Below are 20,587 nucleotides of genomic sequence, written 5' to 3' on the forward strand. Positions count from 1 at the left end.
TTCTGACTGGCCCCCTCCTACCACCAGCCCCCAGGCTGCTCTTACAGTGAGCCACACCCCACCCCACGGAAGAATCGGCCAATAAAGGCAGAAAGGTTACGCCAGAAGGAGGAGAAGTTCCTTCCAACTCCACACATGACAATGCCACCCACAGATCAGCGTGGGGCTCGCTGTCGGAAGCATAATGTACTGACAGAACCAGGACTGCTCATTTAATTGGGGACAGCAGAGCGCCCACTCCTTTCTCCCCACCTCCCTCCAGCTGCAGAGCAGCTCGCAAACCAGGAGGATCAGAGGCGCTGCCCCTGCACCAGCCGGCCAGAGACCCCGCTGGGCTGACACTCTTGAACCCCACCTGTCCCAGACCCTGAAACAAACCTACACATGTATGCATTCCATAAATACTTGCTGAATGAAAGAACAAACTAGGCACTCAGCCTGCACCGGACACTCTCATTTTATTGTCTCATGTAACCCTCACAACTACCCTTTAAGCTAAGAATCTTCACCCCTACTTTACAGATGAGAAAACTAAGGCCTGAAGGACAGACAGCTTAGCAATATCAGAGCTGGCATTTGAATGCAGGGTTTTTGACTCCAAGATTCATACTCTTAATCCCTACCATTAATTTTTCAAAAGGGGAGAAAAAACTAGAAGTGAAAATTTGGGCACAATGGTTTCAGAGAGTAAAGAAACCAGGAAACAGGCATAAAACAGGCCTAGAAGCCAGGACACCAGTAGCAACAGCACACCCAGCACGCAGATCCTTGATTTCAGATCATTTTCCAGTCAAAAGCCACGGCCGCTTGGAGAAAAAGTCGACTTTATGGCGAGATGACCTGAAATGTCTTGCGGTGCAAAGAACGTGGAGAAATGCTCAGAAGATGATGCAAACGTGTCAAATAGACAAGCCCATGCATAGGGCACCTTGAGCAACAGAACAAGGACAGCGAGGTCACAACAGAGGAGTAAACATCCATAAGGACACACTGACACACACAAACAAGAGCTCGAATGAATGAGTGATGGAGGAGATAGAAAAGCCATCCCTGACAGTTATAATCCCAAATAATAAATGTAGAAAGAAGGATACAAACAGAAAATCGCAATCTGGCAGACACCACAGTAGTAATTGTTTCAGGAGAGAATAATCAATGGTTGCTAAGATTAGTGGGCCAAGTATGAGGAGAAACAAGGTATTTACAGAGTCTCAAAGTATCTCCCGGCAAGACATTTATTAATTACAAAGGGGAAACCAGTAACTGCAGAGAAGCAAGACAGCCATTGCCCTAACTGGTCACAAGGAAACATCAGACAAAATCACGTGGAGAGACGGCCTACCAAGAAAAGAAAAGGAGTCAGGAGTATTCTTTTTAAAAGTGTCAAGGTCATGAGAGACAAGATTAAGAAACTGTGCCAGGCAGAGGAGACTGAGGAGACGTGCCCCTAATGCAGTGTTGACAATGGATGGAACCGTGGTCGGGGAGAAAGGACACTGCTGGAACAATGGGTGAAACTGGAACAAGGTCTTCAGATGAGCTCACAGCAGCCCCTGGTTACAGAGGGCACATCGATCTGGGCATGCTAGGAGGAGGATGTACGAGATCCTTCGTATGATTTTTGCAACCTTTTTTTTGGGCAGATCTTAATTACCTAAAAATGAAAGTTTTCTTTAAAGACCACAAAATAAACAGACACTGATAGTTCCATAAGAGAGTACATGCTGGCTCTTGCTCAGCTAAGAAAGGATCAGCCCTGTTCCATCACCTCATCGAAGCCACAGACCTGACCCTCGACAGATACTCAGAACCCAGGCTTCTCTCCGTAACTGATTCCTCAGCTTACAACCAACCAGACATACAGGATTCAGAGCTGAGCAGTCCAAGGTGACCTATTCCAGGGGTTCTCAAAGCAAACTTGGAGATAAAGCCACCAGTGCACCCCAGCCCCACATCACCCCATTGCTTGGCCTCCACCTGTCGTACACAGCGGCCTTCCCAGAAGGATTCCGCTGACCCGCAGAAAGGTACGTTCCCTGGTTTAAGAAAAAGAACTGAAAAACTCAGGACTGCTCCAGCTCCCATGCAGTATAACCCACAGAGCCCAGAGGCTGCTCAGACCGAGGCTCCTGACTCACAGTCCTGGGCTCTGTTCCTCGCGGGGGTCCTTTGCCACCAGGGAAGCTGAGTGACTGGTCTCTCAGCACAGAGACAGGGAAATGGCAGAGGCTCTATGACCACGCAGGACTTGACTAGGGAGTTTACAGAACGCTAAGTTGCCATAAAAGAAGACAGGGATGGACAGAACACACACAACGGGAAAGCCCTCAGTCCATGAAAATTCAAGAAAAACTGAATGTTACTGGATAATGGAATTCATTAGATACGTTCAAATTCAAAGGTCTATCATTTTTGAACATGACTCTTAATTTGAATCATTCATTTATTCAGCTGGTTACTAAGTGCCAACTATGTGCCAGGGACATTCCAGGCCCTGGACACACAGTGGACAAGATAAACAGAGCCAAGGTGCACACAGTCACAGAAAAGCTGGGCTCTGTCCCTCCACGGCTTTCTGTCAACTGTCCTCCTCCTGATTTCTGTGGTAAGAGAACTAGCAGGGAGGGCTAGAGACACAAAAGAGACCATTTACACAGGGACACACGTACAAGCCGCAACCCAGGGGCCAGAGACAAGTGTCTGAGCCAGAGGCCAGAGAAGCGCCTGCCACAAGGTGGGCCAACCACAGAAACAGAGAGCAGGGGAGAGGTCAGGTGTGCATCTTGAAGGAAAGGGGTGACAAAGACCGTCGAGAGCATGCTGAGGATTTCAGGGCTGGACAGCTGCAGGGAGCAAGCTGCAGGGTGTAGCAGCAGCACACGTGACATGTGATGGTGCAGTGCGTGTCACAACTGGCCTCCCACCCTCCCTGATGACAGGACGGTCCTGGCTGCCTCACTCTGGCCTGCACCCCTCACTCACACACTTCCCTCTCCTGGCCCCCTAGGCAGATGCCCCCTCATTTCATGAACAACACCCCAGTCCTCAATCCTTGGACCTCTTTTCCATCTACACTCACCGTCTCAGGGATCTCATCCAGTCTGTGGCTTTAAATGAATTTAATGCCAATGCTTTTCAAATTCCCACCTCCTGTCCCACTGCCTGAGTTCCTGACCCTCACATCAGCTGCCTTCTCGGAACTCCACATACACAGCTCACGGCTTCTCAGACCACTGAAGCCAAAGCCAAACCTGTCACCCTCAGAACCAGCCACCACCCAGCGACCTTCCCTCTGCAGCTAATGTCTGCTCCATCCTTCCAATTGCTCAGGGCAACAAATTTTGTTGGGGAATAAAATGAAGCTACATTTAAAATCCTAAATATTAAAAAAGGTATAGAATTTATTATTAACTGTATTTGTTACTAATATTCTACAGTAAATACTAAATAGTCCATATACCTTGAAAATCCAAGGAAATCAACTATTACAAACTAGTATTGGTGTACAGAACCTATTGAATAAAAATATTAAAATTCAACAGAAAAACATGAAAGACTTCAAATGTACCCTGTTCTCTCACAGAAAGACTCAATAAGGTAATGATGTCTTTTCTAATCCAAAACATGAATTTAATGTACTCCCAATGAAAATTTCAACAGAATTTTCATATGGAAAAATTTTTCAGAAATATTTGGGGGCAGGGGATGATATCCTAGTCCCATCAAAAATTGAACGGTATCATAATGAAACTATGGTAAATAAAATAGCTTGCTACCAGCAAACAAATTGAACAAATGGTTTAGTATCTATGAATAAATGGAACAGAAAAGGAGAAAACACAGAAATATATGCAAAGCCAATCAGAACCCAATATATGCCACAGTGAGTGGCATTTCAAATAAAACCAATGAAGCAAAGAGTAGCCAAGAAATGTGGTCAGGCTGCAGGCTGGCACCTGGGGCGGGTCAGGTACCCACCGTCAGACAGCCTGGCAGTGAGAAAACAAACAATCTCTCTGGGGCTGCTTTAGCAACATCCATCAAAATTACACACTTCATACCCTTTGACCCAGTAATTCCTGTTCTGGGAATTCATCCAAGAGATACTCATAAACGTGTTCCAAGAAACACGCACAGCACATTCACTCCAGCATCATTTGTGACGGCAGTAGATTGGAAACAACCTAATTACACTCCCTGTGGAGACTCACTAAATAATGACACTACATCGACAGGGTGGAATATTTTGAGGTAGTCAAGAGAAAGACTACGGCCGAGGCTGACTCTTGGGAACAGAGTCACCTGGAATGCTTCTGAAAATCCTGACACGTGGTCGCACCCAGCTGAGCCCAGGAATCAGCATTTTAAAGCTCCACGATTGCAAGAACAGCCACAAGGGTGGGGATGGAGGGGTGGGGGGTTGGGGGCACCACGTGGATCTCCCAAAGGCAAATCCAGGTTCTGCTACTCATCTCCAAAACAGGCCTGGGCCAGTTCCTTAACTGCAACACAGAAAACACACACACAGACCGGACCCACAGGGCTGTGGGGCCAGGGACAATCTATGCACACTGGGAAAAGAACACCTGGCACCAGAAGACTGGGGCCTTGTCAGCTGCTCAGGGATGTAGCAAAAAGTTCACAAACACAGCGTATGGTATATAACAGGGAAATATATATAAATGAACATGAAAAATAAAAATTTTATAAAACAAAAATTTTACAAAAGTACGGACAACAGTTGCCTTTAGGAGAACTCCTTTTCATGACACGCTCCTATAACTTTCAAAAATGTTTACCCTAAATGTAACTGCCAATTTTTACTCCACCACATAACAATCAGAGAGCAGGAAACTCAACATACCAACAGTCTGATCTTTTTCAGCAAATTGCAAGAAAATAAAAGCGAAAGAAACAGGGATTTAGCTACAAGCGATGTGCGGCTGGAGCCTTACTTACACATTTAAACAAACATGAGTTTTTAAAATTAGGACATTTTGAGAAAACTGGAAGTTTAAACACTGGCTGAAAGTATTCACAGATGAAATGATGCAGTAAAATTTGCTTCTAAATAACAGGGGGAAGAGAAAAGGTCGGGTGGTGCTGGAGCAGAAAGTGAATACATACATGCGGATGCAATGCATTCTTCTGTCTGCTCTCCTTTATATTTAAATTTGACCTCATACATTTTTCAGGAGGTGCATATACCTTCCTTTCAACAGGAAAAAAAAACAAGCTAGCATAAAAAGTTATACTTCTTTAGTGTCACAGAAAAATATTCAAACAGAAGCTGGTTGTTTTAGTTTTGAAAAGAATCTGTTAGTTCTGGGAACAGTTTGGTTTTTTGGTTTTTTTCTTAACACAGTAAAGCGAACATATTCAAGTCCGGGCCTCTAGGCACACTGAGTACTGCTTCCATCCCTGTAACTCTGGCCCCTCCTTCTAACCGTACGATTTTAAGCAAAGCACTCCACCACTGTAATCTCCACTCCTCCATCTGTAAAAAGGAAGCAGATCGGGCTCCTGCATCTTGAAGGACACATTTCCCGGGGGAAGAGCTCCCTGAGGGAGTCTCACTCGCCTCTTCTCCCCTCACACACATGCCCGCTCTCACTGGCTAGGACATCAGCCAGGCCATTCCTCTGATTCGGCTTCAGTATCCAACAAACTCAATGTAAGTCACTGCTGTAAGCTATTCAAGACGACCATGTCTACAAACGAAGCCTACAGGCTATAAGTGAACTGCAAAATGAAAACAGAAATGCAGTGTTTCTAGAGGGGAAAAAACAATACTTCTAACAACCTATATCCGGTTTTCCACTTGTGATGTAAGTCAAATCCTTTGGAGGCCTCTTGTGCCTGACTGAGGCTCCTTGGAGAAAGGGCAGTTTCAGGGTAAACCTTGGGTGAGTGCAGCTACTCCACCAGATGCCCCTGAGGCCCAGGTACAGCCTCAGGTGGAGTCTGAGAGCACTGCATCTAAGGGGAAAGACGGCAGACACCCCTGGCCCTCTGGCCCTCTGTTTACTCTTCTCTGAGCGCGTGATTACAGCCAACACCCTCACGTGAGCACGAGAACCTCTTCAGGCACCCAACACTGAACAGCGTACAACATGAAATCAAAATCAGCCAAAGGGGTGCAGGAAATGCTCAGGAAAACAGAAGCCATGGTGCAAGGCAACTTTATAAACATACTGTGTGTGTGTCTGTGTGTTTGTGTGTGTGTTCAAACACACGGATGCACACACATTTATATGCATGGAAAAAACTGCAGAAATATCCTAGAAAATTAATAGGGAGTGGTAGGATGTTTCCCGCTCTTTATACACCCTTATATTTATTTTCCAAATATTCTACATTGAGCATAATTAGGAAGAAAAACAGTTTAAGTAAAGAAACGCAATACTGATAACAGCAGCTTGTACCTACTTGGGGGCTCACTATGTGCCAGGAATCCCGCTCGCAGGTCTTACACACTGACCTCAGCCAATCTTCACCATAAGCCGACAGGGTGGGTATGTGGGGTGCATTCTGGCATGTCCACGTGACTCTACCAAAAGGCCTCCTGCAATGGGCACCTGAAAAAGCCGGGACCAACAAAGGAGGGACCCGTTCAGAGACAAACCCAGGACGCCAGCTCTCAGGCAATGTGACTGCACGCGGAGCGGACGCCCTGGCAGAGCAGCACCTTCCTGCTCTCAGGACAGCCCATCTAAGGGACATCCAGGGCACCGATGTCACGAGAGGTGGGTAGGCAGAACCCAAGGAGAGGCGCTAAAGAACAAACTCAACATGCATCGGATGCTCACCTTACACAGAGCTAGGAGCTGAGAGGGGCTGAGGAAGTCTCCGCCCCAACAGTGAAAGATGTGGGAACCACCAGCCATAAACAGATGGTGAGATCAAACACATGCTCAGAGGACACAGTTACCTGTAGGGGACAGCAGAGGGACAACAGAGCTGGAAGGCCTGCTGCATGGACAAGAGCACGGAGAACATGAACAGTGCTGCACTTGGGGTGGACGAATCAGGAACAAGTGTGATGAAGACAAAGCACCTACTGAGGATACTATTAGGAAGACTGAAACTTCTCTTCCAAACTATGCCATCCCTTCCCAAGAAGCCGCTGGATCCTTGTAACAGCTGGACACAAAGGCCATGCCACCCGAAACGAGACAAAGCACCGAGCAGCGTTCTAACACACCTTGTCCTACCAGGCTTTCCCCAGACAGGTCTACACATCAAGTAGTTCCAGGACACCCCTTCTCACACAGCTCTGCTGGCTGCTTCCCTGTGCAGGAGGGAGGGATGGCTCGGGGGTAGACTCAGGGCGTGTGACACCATGCAACACTGACAGCACAGGAGTGCCCTGTCCCTCATCCAGGCAGAGCTCCCAGGTGGAGACACAGTGTCCAGGGAAAACAGCTGACCCTTGAACCTCGGGGGCCAGGGGCCCTGACTCTCCACATAGCCCACAACCCACCTACAGCTTACAGTCACCTTCCCTGTATGTGCTTCCTCCACATCCACGGTTCCACAGCCACAGATGCAGCCAACCAGACAGTGCAGTACTGCAGCATTTACTACTGAAAAAACCCATGTATACATGGATCTGCGAAGGCCGAGGCTGTGTTGTTCAAGGATCAACTGTAATTTACTTTCAGTGCTATTTTCTTTCTTTTTTCTTCCTTTTTAAAGAATTCTGTTTGTGATTAATAAATGCAAAAGCCAGAGGTGGCACAGCCATTCGTACATTTTTGCCAGCATCCTAGTACCAGCAAATGCAGTATCACTATGTTGCCTACAGCGACACCTGCCGATTCAGAGGGGAACTGCAGGACTTCTGGCCACAAACGGGACCAGATCCAGAGATGGAAGCCAAGAGGCAAAGCCCCCCCACCGGCAGCTCTGAGGTGACTGACTTAGGGACCAGATCCTTGCTGCTGTTGGTTTTGCATTCCCTTCTCCTTCCAAGGCACTAGTAATGTCAGCATTTCCGAAAGATGCCCAGCACCCCAGAAGTCCTCTGGGCACAGGTCGACAGGTCAAGTACAATATAAACACTGGGACTCCAGGCAGCACGTTTTACAGTATCTTTACTATGGACAACTCATAAACTGTCAGGTGTCTTCACAGAAGGTAGGCATATTCTCAAAGCTATCTTGTATGAACAGGGAAATTTTTGTGTGCCCAAATTCTCTCTCCTCTAAGGACTAAACCTTGGCACTTTAAGCACTGGGGTGGGGGCATGTGGCTTTCTGTGTAAAAAATTTGTCATTTTATGTATAGATGAAAATGTACACTGCAAAAACTTCAACTTGTGGTTGGCAGGGCCTAGGTTGGAGACAGGGTGTTGACTCCAAAAAGGCAAGTGGGGTTTACAATAGTCAAGACATGGAAACAACCTAAATGTCCATGGACAGATGACTGGATAAAGAAGTTGTGGAGGGGAGGGTATAGCTCAAGTGGTGGAGCACATGCTTGACCTGCACGAGGTCCCAGGTTCAATCCCCAGTACCTTCTCCAAATAGAAATAAATGAATAAATCTAATTAACACCCCTCATAAAAAAAAAAAAACATATGTTTTGATATCCTAAGTGAAGTAAGCCAGAAAGAGAAAGAAAAATACCATATGATATCACTTATATCTGGAATCTAAAAAAAAAGACACCAAATTAACTTATTTACAAAACAGAAACAGACTCACAGACATGGAAAACAAACGTATGGTTACCGCAGGGGAAAGGGGGTGGGAAGGGATAAATTTGGAATTTTGAGATTTGCAGATTCTATCCACTATATATAGAATAGATAAACATCAAGTTTCTACTATATAGTACAGAGAACTATATTCAGTATCTTATAGTAATCTATAATGAAAAAGAATATGAAAAGGAATATATGTATGTATACGGATGACTGAAACTTTGTACTGTACACCAGAAACTGACATATTGTAAACTAACTATACTTCAATAAAAAATAATATTAAAAAAAAAAGCAGCATGTGGAAACTGGGCTGAAGGAGCTTGCTGTCTTGACTCTGATAGCGCTTACAAGACTGCACTTGTCAAAGTCATAGACTATTCCTAAAAGAGTGAATTATATTGTTACACAAACTACACTTCAGATAAAAAAAAAATACTGAACTGTATACAAGGAATAACTTACAACAAGAATACATGTGTAAAATATATGCATAAGTGTGTATTATCTTGTTTCGTTTTTTTCCCAGTGCCTATGTTGAATGTGTTTAAATTAAACAGGCATGTAACTTGCCTGTAGGATGAGAGAAGGTAGCCATCACCACTACCTAATACTGGGCAGAACCACCAGCAAACGGGTAGCAAGCAGGAGTATCAGAAATTAACCATCTCAGACTGGATTCTAGGAAACTGATTTTTGCTCGTGCAAAAAATGCTTCTGTGTGGTCACCTAAAGAATAATTATCTCAAGTTATTTAATTAACAGAACCACAGAGCTACAGTTTACAGGATGAACGATTTTGAGCACTGACTGGAGGGACCTGGGGTACCATGAAGGCACTGCATTTCAGATGGAACTAAACAGATCTGGGTCACAACTTCCTGTTTTGTTCATGGAAAACCAGTTAAGTATCTGAAGGCCGAGAAGGTTCAGTTCTTGGAAGTGTTGATCCTGCAGCACCAGCCTAAGGTTTCCTGGAACCCATCCAAGTCTTCAGTCTATACTTACACCAGGTTAGCAAAACTAATGTTGATGCTAACCCAGAACACAACTCACTGGTCCAAGAATAGAAAACGGGGTCTCTTACACAGACAACAAGGCAGCTATTCTAATCTATGACTCAGGGATCAAAAACAAATCCCCTGTTTTAATAAAGTTTTTAGAAATTACAGAATGAACACACAAAAAATTAAACTATATTCAATCGCTTGTCATAATCTATAATGAAAAAGAATATGAAAAAGAACATATATATGTATAACCAAATCACCATGCTATACTAACCAGAAACTAACAGAACACTGTAAATCAACTATACTTCAATTAAAAAAAGAAAAAAAATGCAAAAAAGTTAGTAAAACAAAATATATGCTCCTTGTAGAAAAATTAGGAAATATACTAAGGGGCAATGATGACAATGAAAAGCACAATTCCGCCACTCTGGGATAACCACTGTTAATAATGCGGTTCCTTCCAGGCTCTTCCTCTGCATATGCGGTTAACCCCCTTCCTTGAACAACGTGGCGGGGTCGGGGCACCCGCCCTCCACACAGTCGAGCTTGGACTTCAAGACTCCGCAGTCTTGCCCCAACCCATCTTCAGAAAATTTACTTTCCCCTACTCTGCATTTTATGTCACTCTGAGTTCACTTTCCTTCAATTTAACTAGGAATTACATTCAAAGAGCTTCCAAAACAGGTCAGAGGGAGAGCATGAGGCAAGGGAAGAACAGAAAGGAGGCTCAGGCAGACAAGGGGACAAGGGGGGAGAGGTGACGCAGAAGAGGGCAGGGAACGGGCCCATCAGAGAGAGGAGACAGCAGATCTGCCTGAAGCCAGCGCAGGCCAGGCACACAGCCCTGCCCCTCAGATGGCGCCACGGCTCACACACAGGAAGGCAGCAGCTCTCCTCGCCTGGGAGCAGGCAGAGCAGCACCAGGAAGCGTAACTCCTGAGGAATGAGGACAAGGATGACACAGGGCTCAACTCAAGCCCTGCCACTCATGAGCTGCGTGACCCCTGGCTCATTCGATAATCAATCAGTAGCCTCCAAGGACGCCGCTGCTGTTACCACCTTCGCATTACAAGAAAACTGAGCCCAGGAAGGGTGACACTGCTTGCCCAAGGTAACACACTGACTAAGTGGCAGGCTCTCAGGAGACTCTGGGTCCACAGTCCCCTATCCAGACAACCTCTTCAGGTGCACAATAGACCAAGGGACCGAGCGCCGCTGCCCCAGCAGGGAAAGAACAGAGTCAGGACCCCGAGGTGAAGCCTGCACACAGACAGGTGGTCTCAGGAGAAAGCAGAGCCCCATGAGCCCAGGGCCCTAACTCTGGCTTCAGCGCTTTACTGGCTGAATGACCGTGGACAGAGTATTACCTGACCTCGCAGAGAGAAAAAGGAAGGCTGAAGCCAACCGACCTCCCAAAGTACTGCAAGGGCGTCTGCAAACAGGAAGCGCTACAGGAGTGCTGGGATAGAGTCAGTGCGCTCCCAAGTGAGGACCACTCATGGACAAACCCAACCACCAGATGTCAGGCAAGAAAGAAGCTGCAAAGTAGAAATTCTTACTTGGGAAGAGCTGGCGCTTCCCTCGGGGCTTCAGCAGCACCAGCATCTGCTCCTGGCGGCTCGGCCTCCTCTGCACCGCGGGCTTCCTCCTGCGCAGAGCCCCATGGGCCTGGAGGCTCCTGCGGCCCGCCCGTGTCTGCAGCAGAGTTGATCTCCACCTCCTGAACCGGGGCCGGGACCGGCTCCTGCTCAGCTGTGGCAGCTGCCACCGCCACGGCCTCCTCTTCTTCTTTTCTCCTGATTTTCTCCTCCAGCTCTTTTCTCCTCTTCTCATCATCCTGACGGGCCATGTGGTCAAAGGTTCTGAATACCTAAAATCAAACAGCAACCCAGCAATGAGTTCGTCTGCCCAGTACAGGACCATATGTTCTGTTGAACACAGCACAATCTGATAAGTAGAGAATGAAAAGGCAGTAGTTTAAGAAAAAGGTTCCCATTAGCAAAACGGAAATGTACTTCAACTTCACCAAGAGCTGCTACGAAAACAATCTTTAACAGGGGAGTTCCAAAATCTACAAAAGTGAAACCTTTACAAGCCAAGGCTCACGGTATTTACACCCCTATGAGCCCAACAGTCAAGTCTAAAGGATGCATCACTAAATGGTCTCACCTGTCATTACTTTTACAGCCTCAGACAGTCTTGTCCGAAACACAAAGAACACACTGTCCTGGTACTGAGAGCTGCGAAGACACCAGCAACTCAGATGCAAGAGGGAAGATGTGAATTAGCTGAATTTCAATCCACAAAATACAAGCCAGCTCACTGGACTACTGCTACCTTCCCACACTGCGTGAGCTGAGGGAAGGTGTGGGTCTTAGAAAGCTTGGGAATTGAACAAACATCCACGATGTGCCTACAATGTGCACAGAACACAAAAAACCCAAGTGACAGCCCCCACCCTTGAAGAACTCAAAATTCTGGTGCGTGGATCGGCCATTCATCTTTCCTGGGACACAGTTGTACCCATTAAATCGCTGAGACGCTCTATCCGAAGAGTGCACGAGAAAATGGCATTTCATACGCATCATTCAAGGGTACACATAACCCTGAAGCTGCCAGGGCAGACCCCCACGTGACAACTGACAGGAGAGGCTATGATAAATACGTGTGATGCTGTCAGCATGATGGTGCAAATCAGCATTTTTGGTGCAAGAAAGCAAAGGAAGTTTCTTAGAAGCAGGGGCTCTAAATCAGACCTTGAATGAAAGGCACATCTTCCAGAGGGAACTACAGGACGAAATGTCATGGCTCCAAGAGGCGGGGTCACCAAGAACACCTCCAAAAGTCGCTGAAGACAGGGAAGCTGGGAGTAGGCAGACCCTTACACTGAATCCAGCAACCACACTCCTTGGTATTTACCCAAAGGAGTTGAAAAACATATGTCCACACAAAAAAACCTATACATAGATGTTTACAGCAACTTTGTTCATAACTGCCAAACCCTGGAGGCAACTGAGACATCTTTCAGTAAGTGAATGGATAAACAAACTGTGGTACATCCAGACAACAGAATATTATTCAGCAATAAAAAGAAATGAGCTATCAAGCCATGAAAAGACATGGAAGAACTTCAAACGCAGATTACTAAGTAAAATAAGCCAACGTGAAAAGGCTACATAGTGTATGATTCTAACGATACTACATGACATTCTGGAAAAGGCAAAATTTTAGACAATAAAAAGACTTGCTTGAGGGTTGTGGGATGGGAAGAATGAACAGGTGGAGCATGCAGCACTTCTAAGGGCAGTGAAAATATCCTTGTGATACCATAATGATGGATACATGTCATTATATATTTGTCCAAACCCCATGAAATGAACAAGTCTAAGTGAACCCTAGCAGGGAGGGTAGAGCTCAATGGTAGTGTGTGTTTAGCATGCAGGAGGTCCTGGGTTCAATCCCCACTACCTCCACTAAAAACAAATACACAAACCCTAAAGTAAACTATGGGTTTAGCTGACTATGATGTGTCAGTGTAACTTCACCAACTGTAACAAATGCGCCACTCCGGTGGGGGATGTTGATAATGGGGAGGCGGTGGGGGTGGGAGGGCAGGGGGTATATGGGAAATCTCTGTATCTTCCCGTCAACTTTGCCCTGAACCTAAAACTGCTCTAAAAAATACTCTTAATAAAATTAAAAATAAAAATGTTTTGAAGTGTGTAGGAGTCAGTTTCCAAAGGGCTAAATAAAATACAGTGTGCACTGAGCCGGAAGACAGAACAAAAGGAGAACGCTAACTTACTGAGCTATTATGCCAAATGTTTCTACGCTCTCTCAAGCCCCCCATGAAAATGCTGTGAGGAAGAAAGCACCCAGTTTCAGAGCTAAGGGAAAACTAAGCTCAGAGAGGACAGCCTGCCCAAGGTCCTGCCAGGGAAAGAAGAAAATAAAAACGTATACAGGAAGCACTGAACACTGAAAGGAGAGGGAGGCAGAGGAAGGTAAGCAAAATTCTAAGGCTGAAAACTGGAACCATCCCCACGTCTACTTCTTCAGGGAACCTGAGCCCCTGACTCCGTGTCTAGGAGCCTGGACACCAGGCCCTCCCTCCCTCAAAACCGTTCATCCTCCTGATGTCCCAGATCTTCATCTTAACTCCAGAAAAAAAGCAACAGCAAGGGCCGTCTCCAAACACCTGGACCTCCCTTGGCCCCTGGGTCTCATATTCCTCACCGCAGTGTGGCACCCTCGGCCTTGGCTTACTCAGTGCTCCCGTCGCAATTAACCTGTCACCTGTTTCACCTCTCATATCGCTACTGACCTCAGCACTCAATCTAGAATCCCGGATTGTGGAGCTGGAAGAGATGCCCACGACCTCCAATCAACCTTCTCAACTGACAAGAGAGGAGAGTCATTCTCCCAAGGTTTCACAGCCAGCTCAGTGAGGAACAGAGCCAGCTTTCCTGATTCTCGTGGCAGGACTTCTACTAAGCCGGCTTCTTAAACTGGACTCCAGGATAAACACAGAGGAGTAACTGAAATAAACAAAACGTCACTCTAGACTTACTGTTTTCTTGAGACATACTAATATATCACGGAGTGGAATGCAGTCTTCACATGCATCTTTCCTGCTGAGGACCCCGAAAGCTGTACATGCAGGCCATGCAAGCCCTTAGAATAAGGAGGAAAAAGTGTGAGGCTTAAACCTCACCAACAGTCCACACCCCAAAGTATCAGGGGAGAAGTTTCATTATGGAGCACCCCAACACTCCCATCCAAACCCTCTTTGCCTGAGTTCTGAAGAGACCCCAAGCACTCGACTTGAGGTCTTATGTCAGCAAGTCAGGGTGGAGAAGAAAACCCCTAAAAGGCAGACAAGCAGGGGTGGGTGTCAGGAGACCGCACAACACCACTGAGAAGTAACACTGTGCTGCCCCAAGTCACTCAATCTGACTCACTATCTTAACGTCTCACCAACAAACCTCCTGCCCAATTCTGAACTCACCTTTACAAGCCTCCTGCCAAATGCCTCTGTAAATAAACGAACAGCTCCCCAGGATTTACCCTGACCAAACCAACCAAAATACATGCTCTTCTAAAGTTCCTCAGGCAATGCTGGCGATTGCAAACCACTTCCAGAAAAACTACACCCCTCTTAACCATCTGCTAGAAACTGTCCCCCTTGGCTTCTGTGAAACATACTGCCCTACCCACTGCCCTCCATCCACTCCACTCACAGTCACTTGTTTCTCCCATCCTTTCACTGGGATCCTTCCCCAAAGGGCTATCCTCCACCTTCAGCTCCTCTCTCCCCTTCAAACTACTCAGATTCCTCTACCTCCCACAAGATCCAGTCCCACAATTCAACAGCCCGTGGGCAGGGACTTCTACCTGCAATCTCAAATTCAATTTGTCTAAAATTAAGTTTCCTCCCCTAAACCCAGGTGACAGTTTAGTGAATGCAGTATCATTTTTCTAGTCACCCCAGGTTGGATCACCTGTGGCTTGTCCCAACCCTCCCTCTGCCCTGCTCTCCCATTTCCACTTTACTAAACCCTCCACCAAGTCTTAACTTTTAAGAGTCTGGAACATAGTAGGTGTCTTATACACTATTATCAGATAAATGAATTACCTCTGTCAGCTCATCTGTAGAACAAGAGAAGAGATCTAACTTTCAGGTTGTGTTAGGAGTATAACAGCCTAGAATGTAAAATACCTAACACAACTAGTAAATGTTCCTTTCTCCTCATCTTTTCTGCAAAAGATCACCCTGGACAAAAGAGTTCCCACCCTACACTGGATTGGTTAAATAACAGAACAGAAAAACCTGGAATCTCAGAAAAGTGAAGTTTTGAGTTCAAGCTCTATGACTGAGTTTCATCAAATCACCTAACCTTGCTGAACTGTCACCTTCATCTGCCACATAAAAATTCAACCTTATCTATTTCACGGAGTCTTCCATGAAAACATTACACTGTCATAAAGGCCAGCTAAAACCCATCTCTGACATGCAGTTCTCTGATCACTCAAATGGCAGTTCACCACTAAAAGGATGAGAAAGAGCCTTAAGTTTTTAAATTAAATACCAAGTCCACCCCTCATTTTACCATATTATCTTCGGGAGTTACTCAAACATCCTAAGCTTTTGTTTTTTTCACGCAGGCACTGAGGAAAATATCTGACCAACCTGAAGCTTGTAGCAAGACTTCCTAAGATTAACATCTGAAATCACTTTATAAACTGTAAAGTGCTACAGAACCGTGGGAGGTATCACAGGCATTTTTAACTTCTCAGATTCCCCAGAGCTTGACTGAGTACCTACTTTCACTCCATCAAAGTCCCACCTTGCCTACAAAACTTTTCTTGATTTCCAAACCATCATTTGTACTCCTCTCCTTCCAATGGGCTGTCACATAATTGACCTTGCACAGTTCTCTGTTACTCTGTTTTATCCCTTTAACTAGAACATAAGCGTCCCAAGGAGTGAGACCATTATTTAACCATTCACATTACCAGTGCATCTCCAACGCCTGTGGCAGTTGAGAGTGTAAATATATTCAGTACAAAAATTTTTGCTTATAACATTCCAAGCACCCAACCAACTTCAGTGAGTAAGTGTTAACAGCATCTCAAACGTACGATAAACTTAAGCTAGGATGTGCAGATATATGCTCAAATGTAAACTTAGTAAGTACTACTATGACTGTCTTTGACCTGAGAAGTCACATTTCAAACAAGGGGGCCACACCCATCAATCACCGTCCAGTCTTCCTAGTTCTGGGGTGTGCAGGCCTTCATGCTGCCGCCGCCTTCCCCTGTCCAGCCTGCACTGCTGTCATTCCCTGACCGGCAGGTCCTGACACCTGCACTACCGAGAGCTGACCGGGGCCCTGAGTGTCGATGTACTACTTCTGATACCCAAATGCACCCTTTGCCAACCCGGCTGCTTGAGAATTGGTCCCTCTCCCACAGGAGGGTAACCTGATATGCGACCAGCGTCTTGGCTGAAGCCGTGGCCCCAGGAGGCGGGTCCGGGGAAGCTGCAGAGGATGAACTGTGGCCGGGAGCGGAGGGAGTGAGGGGCTCGCGGGGCAGGCTTACGGGGGCCTGGGCTCCCACAGCCTCCCCACACCCCACTCTGAGACCCCCCGCCCGCCGCGCGTTACCTGCAGCACCAGCGCCTGCGCAGCCCCCGGCGGGAAGCCCATGCGGTCCGACGGGTGGCGCAGCAGGCGGTAGAAGTCCGTCTTGCGGTAGAGGAAGCCAAACAGCACGCGCAGAAAGTCCTGGACGTTGCCCACGTGCTGCAGGATGCCCAGCAGGGCCTGGTCGTACAGCTCCGCTGCCCCGGGCTCCATGGCGTCGCCGGCCGGAGGAAAGCTCAATCACTGCGGGCGCGGCCCGGACGCCGGCCTATGGCCACTTCCGGTGCGCTGTAGTAACGGCTCCGGCCTCTAGCGCGCCCGTGAACTTCCGGCCCGCGGTGCGCGGTGGGGCTGGGTCCGACTGCGCTTGAGCGGACTTGCCCCGGCCCCGGCCCGGTCCCCACCGCCCCTCTGGCTTCCCGGAGCAGTCTCACTAAGTAGCCAACGTGGGCCCCAAAGTGGGCTACTAGGTGCAAGAGGACCCGGGGCTACAGGGCTGAGGGCGCCTAGTGGCCCTGTTGGAGACGGGCGGAAGAGGTGCAGCGCGGGCAGCATCACGTGATCCTCGGTGCTGTCACGTGATCGATATGCGGTGTTCCCGAATGGGTGTCCCGAGCCTCAGGTTACTGGCGGGACAGCGAGAGCCTTTTGCTAGTGCGTCAGCAGAGGAAAATGCGAGCATGCGGGTCGTTTGTGTCCTGTTAGTAACGGAGCCGTGGGTGAAATGCAAAGACACGTGCATAAATAAAAGAAGAAAACAATGTCAAGTGAGTGCATGCGGGAATATTAAATGGAAAGAGCTAGGTGCAGAATAGAGAACTTGGTATCCTAGCCTGTGAAATATACGTGTGTGTGTAGTATATACATATGTATGCATTTAATATATATATATATACACATACATACACACACACACATATATATACATATATATACACACACACATACACACAGCATGTATAAGTGTCCCAAGTGTCTGTTAAAGTATAATCTTACAGAAGCTGAAAATATAACACTCATACAAATATATAATGAACACAAGTCAAAGATTTATACAATTTAATTAACAAAGTAACCAGTGATGAAGCTACTTCGGAGAAGCTTTTGGAGGAAGTGGGTATTTATAAACATTCTGAGAGAACAGAGTAAGATTGCTAGGCTGTATATAAAGCTGGCTGGTGTCCTACAAAATGATGTAGATTATCTTTTCTAGTGGTTAGAAATATGTGCATCTCTACTGGCCTAATAGCTACAAGTTAACATATAACTTCATAGTATGTGGGCTGTAGTGAATTGTAAATAAAGTCAAACTCAGATAATCTAATTTCCCTAGAGCAGTGGTTCTGAAACTTTTTGAACTTAAGACCTGTTTACATCCTTAAAATTTGTTGAAGACTCCAGAGTCTTCAATACTTTATGTGGATTTTATTTATCAATAGTTACCATATTAGAAATTAAAACAGAATTTTTAAAATATTTACTTATGCATTTTAATAACCATGAAAACACATTACATGTTAACATATTTTTATGAATAGTGTTCTTCAAAGCAATAAAAGTTCATGAGAAGTATAGCATCCTTTTAAATTTTTGCAAATCTCTACTGTGTAGTTTAATTGAAGACAGCAAGATTCTCACATCTGCTGCATTCACTGCATTGCAATATGTTCTTTTAAAAATATTTTACTTATTCATTATTTTATTTTGGTAGGGTGGGGGAAGTAATTAGGTTTATTTATTTTTAGAGAAGGTACTAGGGATTGAACCCAGGGCCTGTGCATGCTAAGCTTGCACTCTACCACTTGAGCTATACCCTCCCCAACAATATATTCTTTTGATTGAAGTATATGAAGAAACTCAGTCTCACACAAATAGTAGTTTAATTGTCTTTTCAAATAAATGTGAATATTACTTGAAGCTATACCAAAATTCGGCAGGTTGTAGTTTCTCAAAGGTTAGTTGCAATATGTAATCTGGAACCATACTAATGAACATTTCCTACTTTGTCATATTAATAGCCATTGGTCTGTACTATACTTTGAATAGATCTTTGTTGGTTCACAAACTAGCCCCCATGCACACAGGGCAAGGAAAGTCTGAAGAAAGAGACAGACCACTTTATATTGGTAGGTAGCAGGGTTGCTGCTACGTAAGTAAGCAAGGGAAGTTACATAAGAGGTTGTCCCGGGCAGCCACAGACCAGTAGATCTCCTTGCTCACCTGCCAGAATCTTAGAAGTTTATATAGAACCTCAAACTGGGTTCAGTCATGTGCACCAGCAGATGATCTCAACAACACCTTATTCTCTCAAGGCTGTATCCCTAAAAACAGCTCCCACTGTAGGAATTTAGGCAGAGCTTACATTCCATGGACAGAGGAAGTGGTGACAAGTCTCCCATTGCCTGAGTCCAGCTCATGACCCAGGGTCATGCTCTCTTGCCTCCCCCAAAAATCTTTAACATGCGTGATATTGTAACACCAGAATAGAATGAAGAATGTGGCACAAGAATCTAACTGTATTACAAATGTACAAAACAGACTCTGAAAGGGATGGTAGAAAAAAATGCTGACCTAAGTAATTTGGAAATGAATGGCATTGGAAAGACTAAAGGCAAAAGGAACTGCACATAGACATTAAATTCTAAAGTTGTTTTTCACAGTGGTATGGGTTATTATTTCTGAGAATACTACATATGTATAGTGGAAAGGAATAATTAAGTAAACAGTGAGGGTGGTAGAGCCAGGCTTCTCATTGTTGGCCTGGGAGGTTACCAATAAGCAAGAGAGGAGTCTAGAATGACTTGTATGGTTATGGGTTAGAGCTGGAGGTATCAGCATAAACTCTTGTTTAGTTTAATATAGATACAGATGGCTACATATAGAAATATTTATACAAATGTGTATATACATGGATCGGTATACACACCTATATACATGCATATATTTCCTTACTCTCTCAGCTGAGAGGGCCTAGAAGCAACAATGCTCCAGCAGCAACACACACATTGAGCACCCAGATCCTGCTTTCTCATCCTACCTAGAATAAAAGGGCTAGAAGTCCTTGGAGAAATGGCTGACTCTAGGACCGGGGCAGAAATATACAAGTTGAGCCTGGGCCATCTTGGGGTGCCAGCAAGAAGGAAGTGCTCAAAAACAGAAAAACCCCACAATGATGGGAGTACGACAAAAAGACATAGGAGCCAATTGAAAGAGCTCCCAGTGGCCAAAATGGAACAATTTAATCCACAAAATAAAGTAGTGTTATATTAGAACCCAAATTACAAAATGAATATTCATGAGTTGATACTGATAAATATATACATACACATAATAACAAATAAATAAATAAATGGAGGGGAATAGACAATTTTCCTGTTCAGAATTCCAAATAACATAAGTATACACTCCACCCTCCAGGAAGTAGAGCATAACTCCGCACTGCCTAAGTGTGAGCCGTGCCTAGCAACCTCCCTCCAAAGAGCACAGCATGGAAACAGGTCAAGGTAACTGTACAGAGGAGACGCCGGACAGACACAACCTCAGCCAGGTGATCAGGGTCAACCTCACAGCGATGAGTCACGGCGATAGCACACACCCCTGACACGATGTGCTGAGAACGGTACTCCACCTCTGGTCGCCTTCCCCAAAACCTATCGCCCTAGTCTAACCAGAAGAAAAACGCCAGACAAACCCCATTGGAAGGACAGTCTGCAAAATGC

General features: G+C 45.8%; 2 protein-coding genes across 2 annotated transcripts in view; one reads left to right on the forward strand and one right to left on the reverse strand.

Annotated features, from left to right (window-relative positions):
• NUDCD3 (NudC domain containing 3) overlaps positions 1 to 17,369 on the reverse strand; it is an 87,285-nt gene extending 69,916 nt beyond the window's left edge. Inside the window, exons 1-2 of the mRNA XM_031454593.2 lie at positions 16,890 to 17,369; positions 11,280 to 11,590 (exon numbers count right to left, since the gene is read on the reverse strand). Coding sequence (XP_031310453.2) covers positions 11,280 to 11,590; positions 16,890 to 17,081 — 503 coding nt within the window. The 5' untranslated portion in view covers positions 17,082 to 17,369. The remainder of the gene's footprint in view (positions 1 to 11,279; positions 11,591 to 16,889) is intronic.
• Positions 1 to 20,587, forward strand: part of OGDH (oxoglutarate dehydrogenase) — a 349,301-nt gene that overhangs the window by 183,969 nt on the left and 144,745 nt on the right. The gene's annotated exons all lie outside the window — the stretch shown is intronic.

Source organism: Camelus dromedarius, chromosome 7 (genome assembly GCF_036321535.1).
Source record: "Camelus dromedarius isolate mCamDro1 chromosome 7, mCamDro1.pat, whole genome shotgun sequence".
Classification (NCBI taxonomy): domain Eukaryota; kingdom Metazoa; phylum Chordata; class Mammalia; order Artiodactyla; family Camelidae; genus Camelus; species Camelus dromedarius.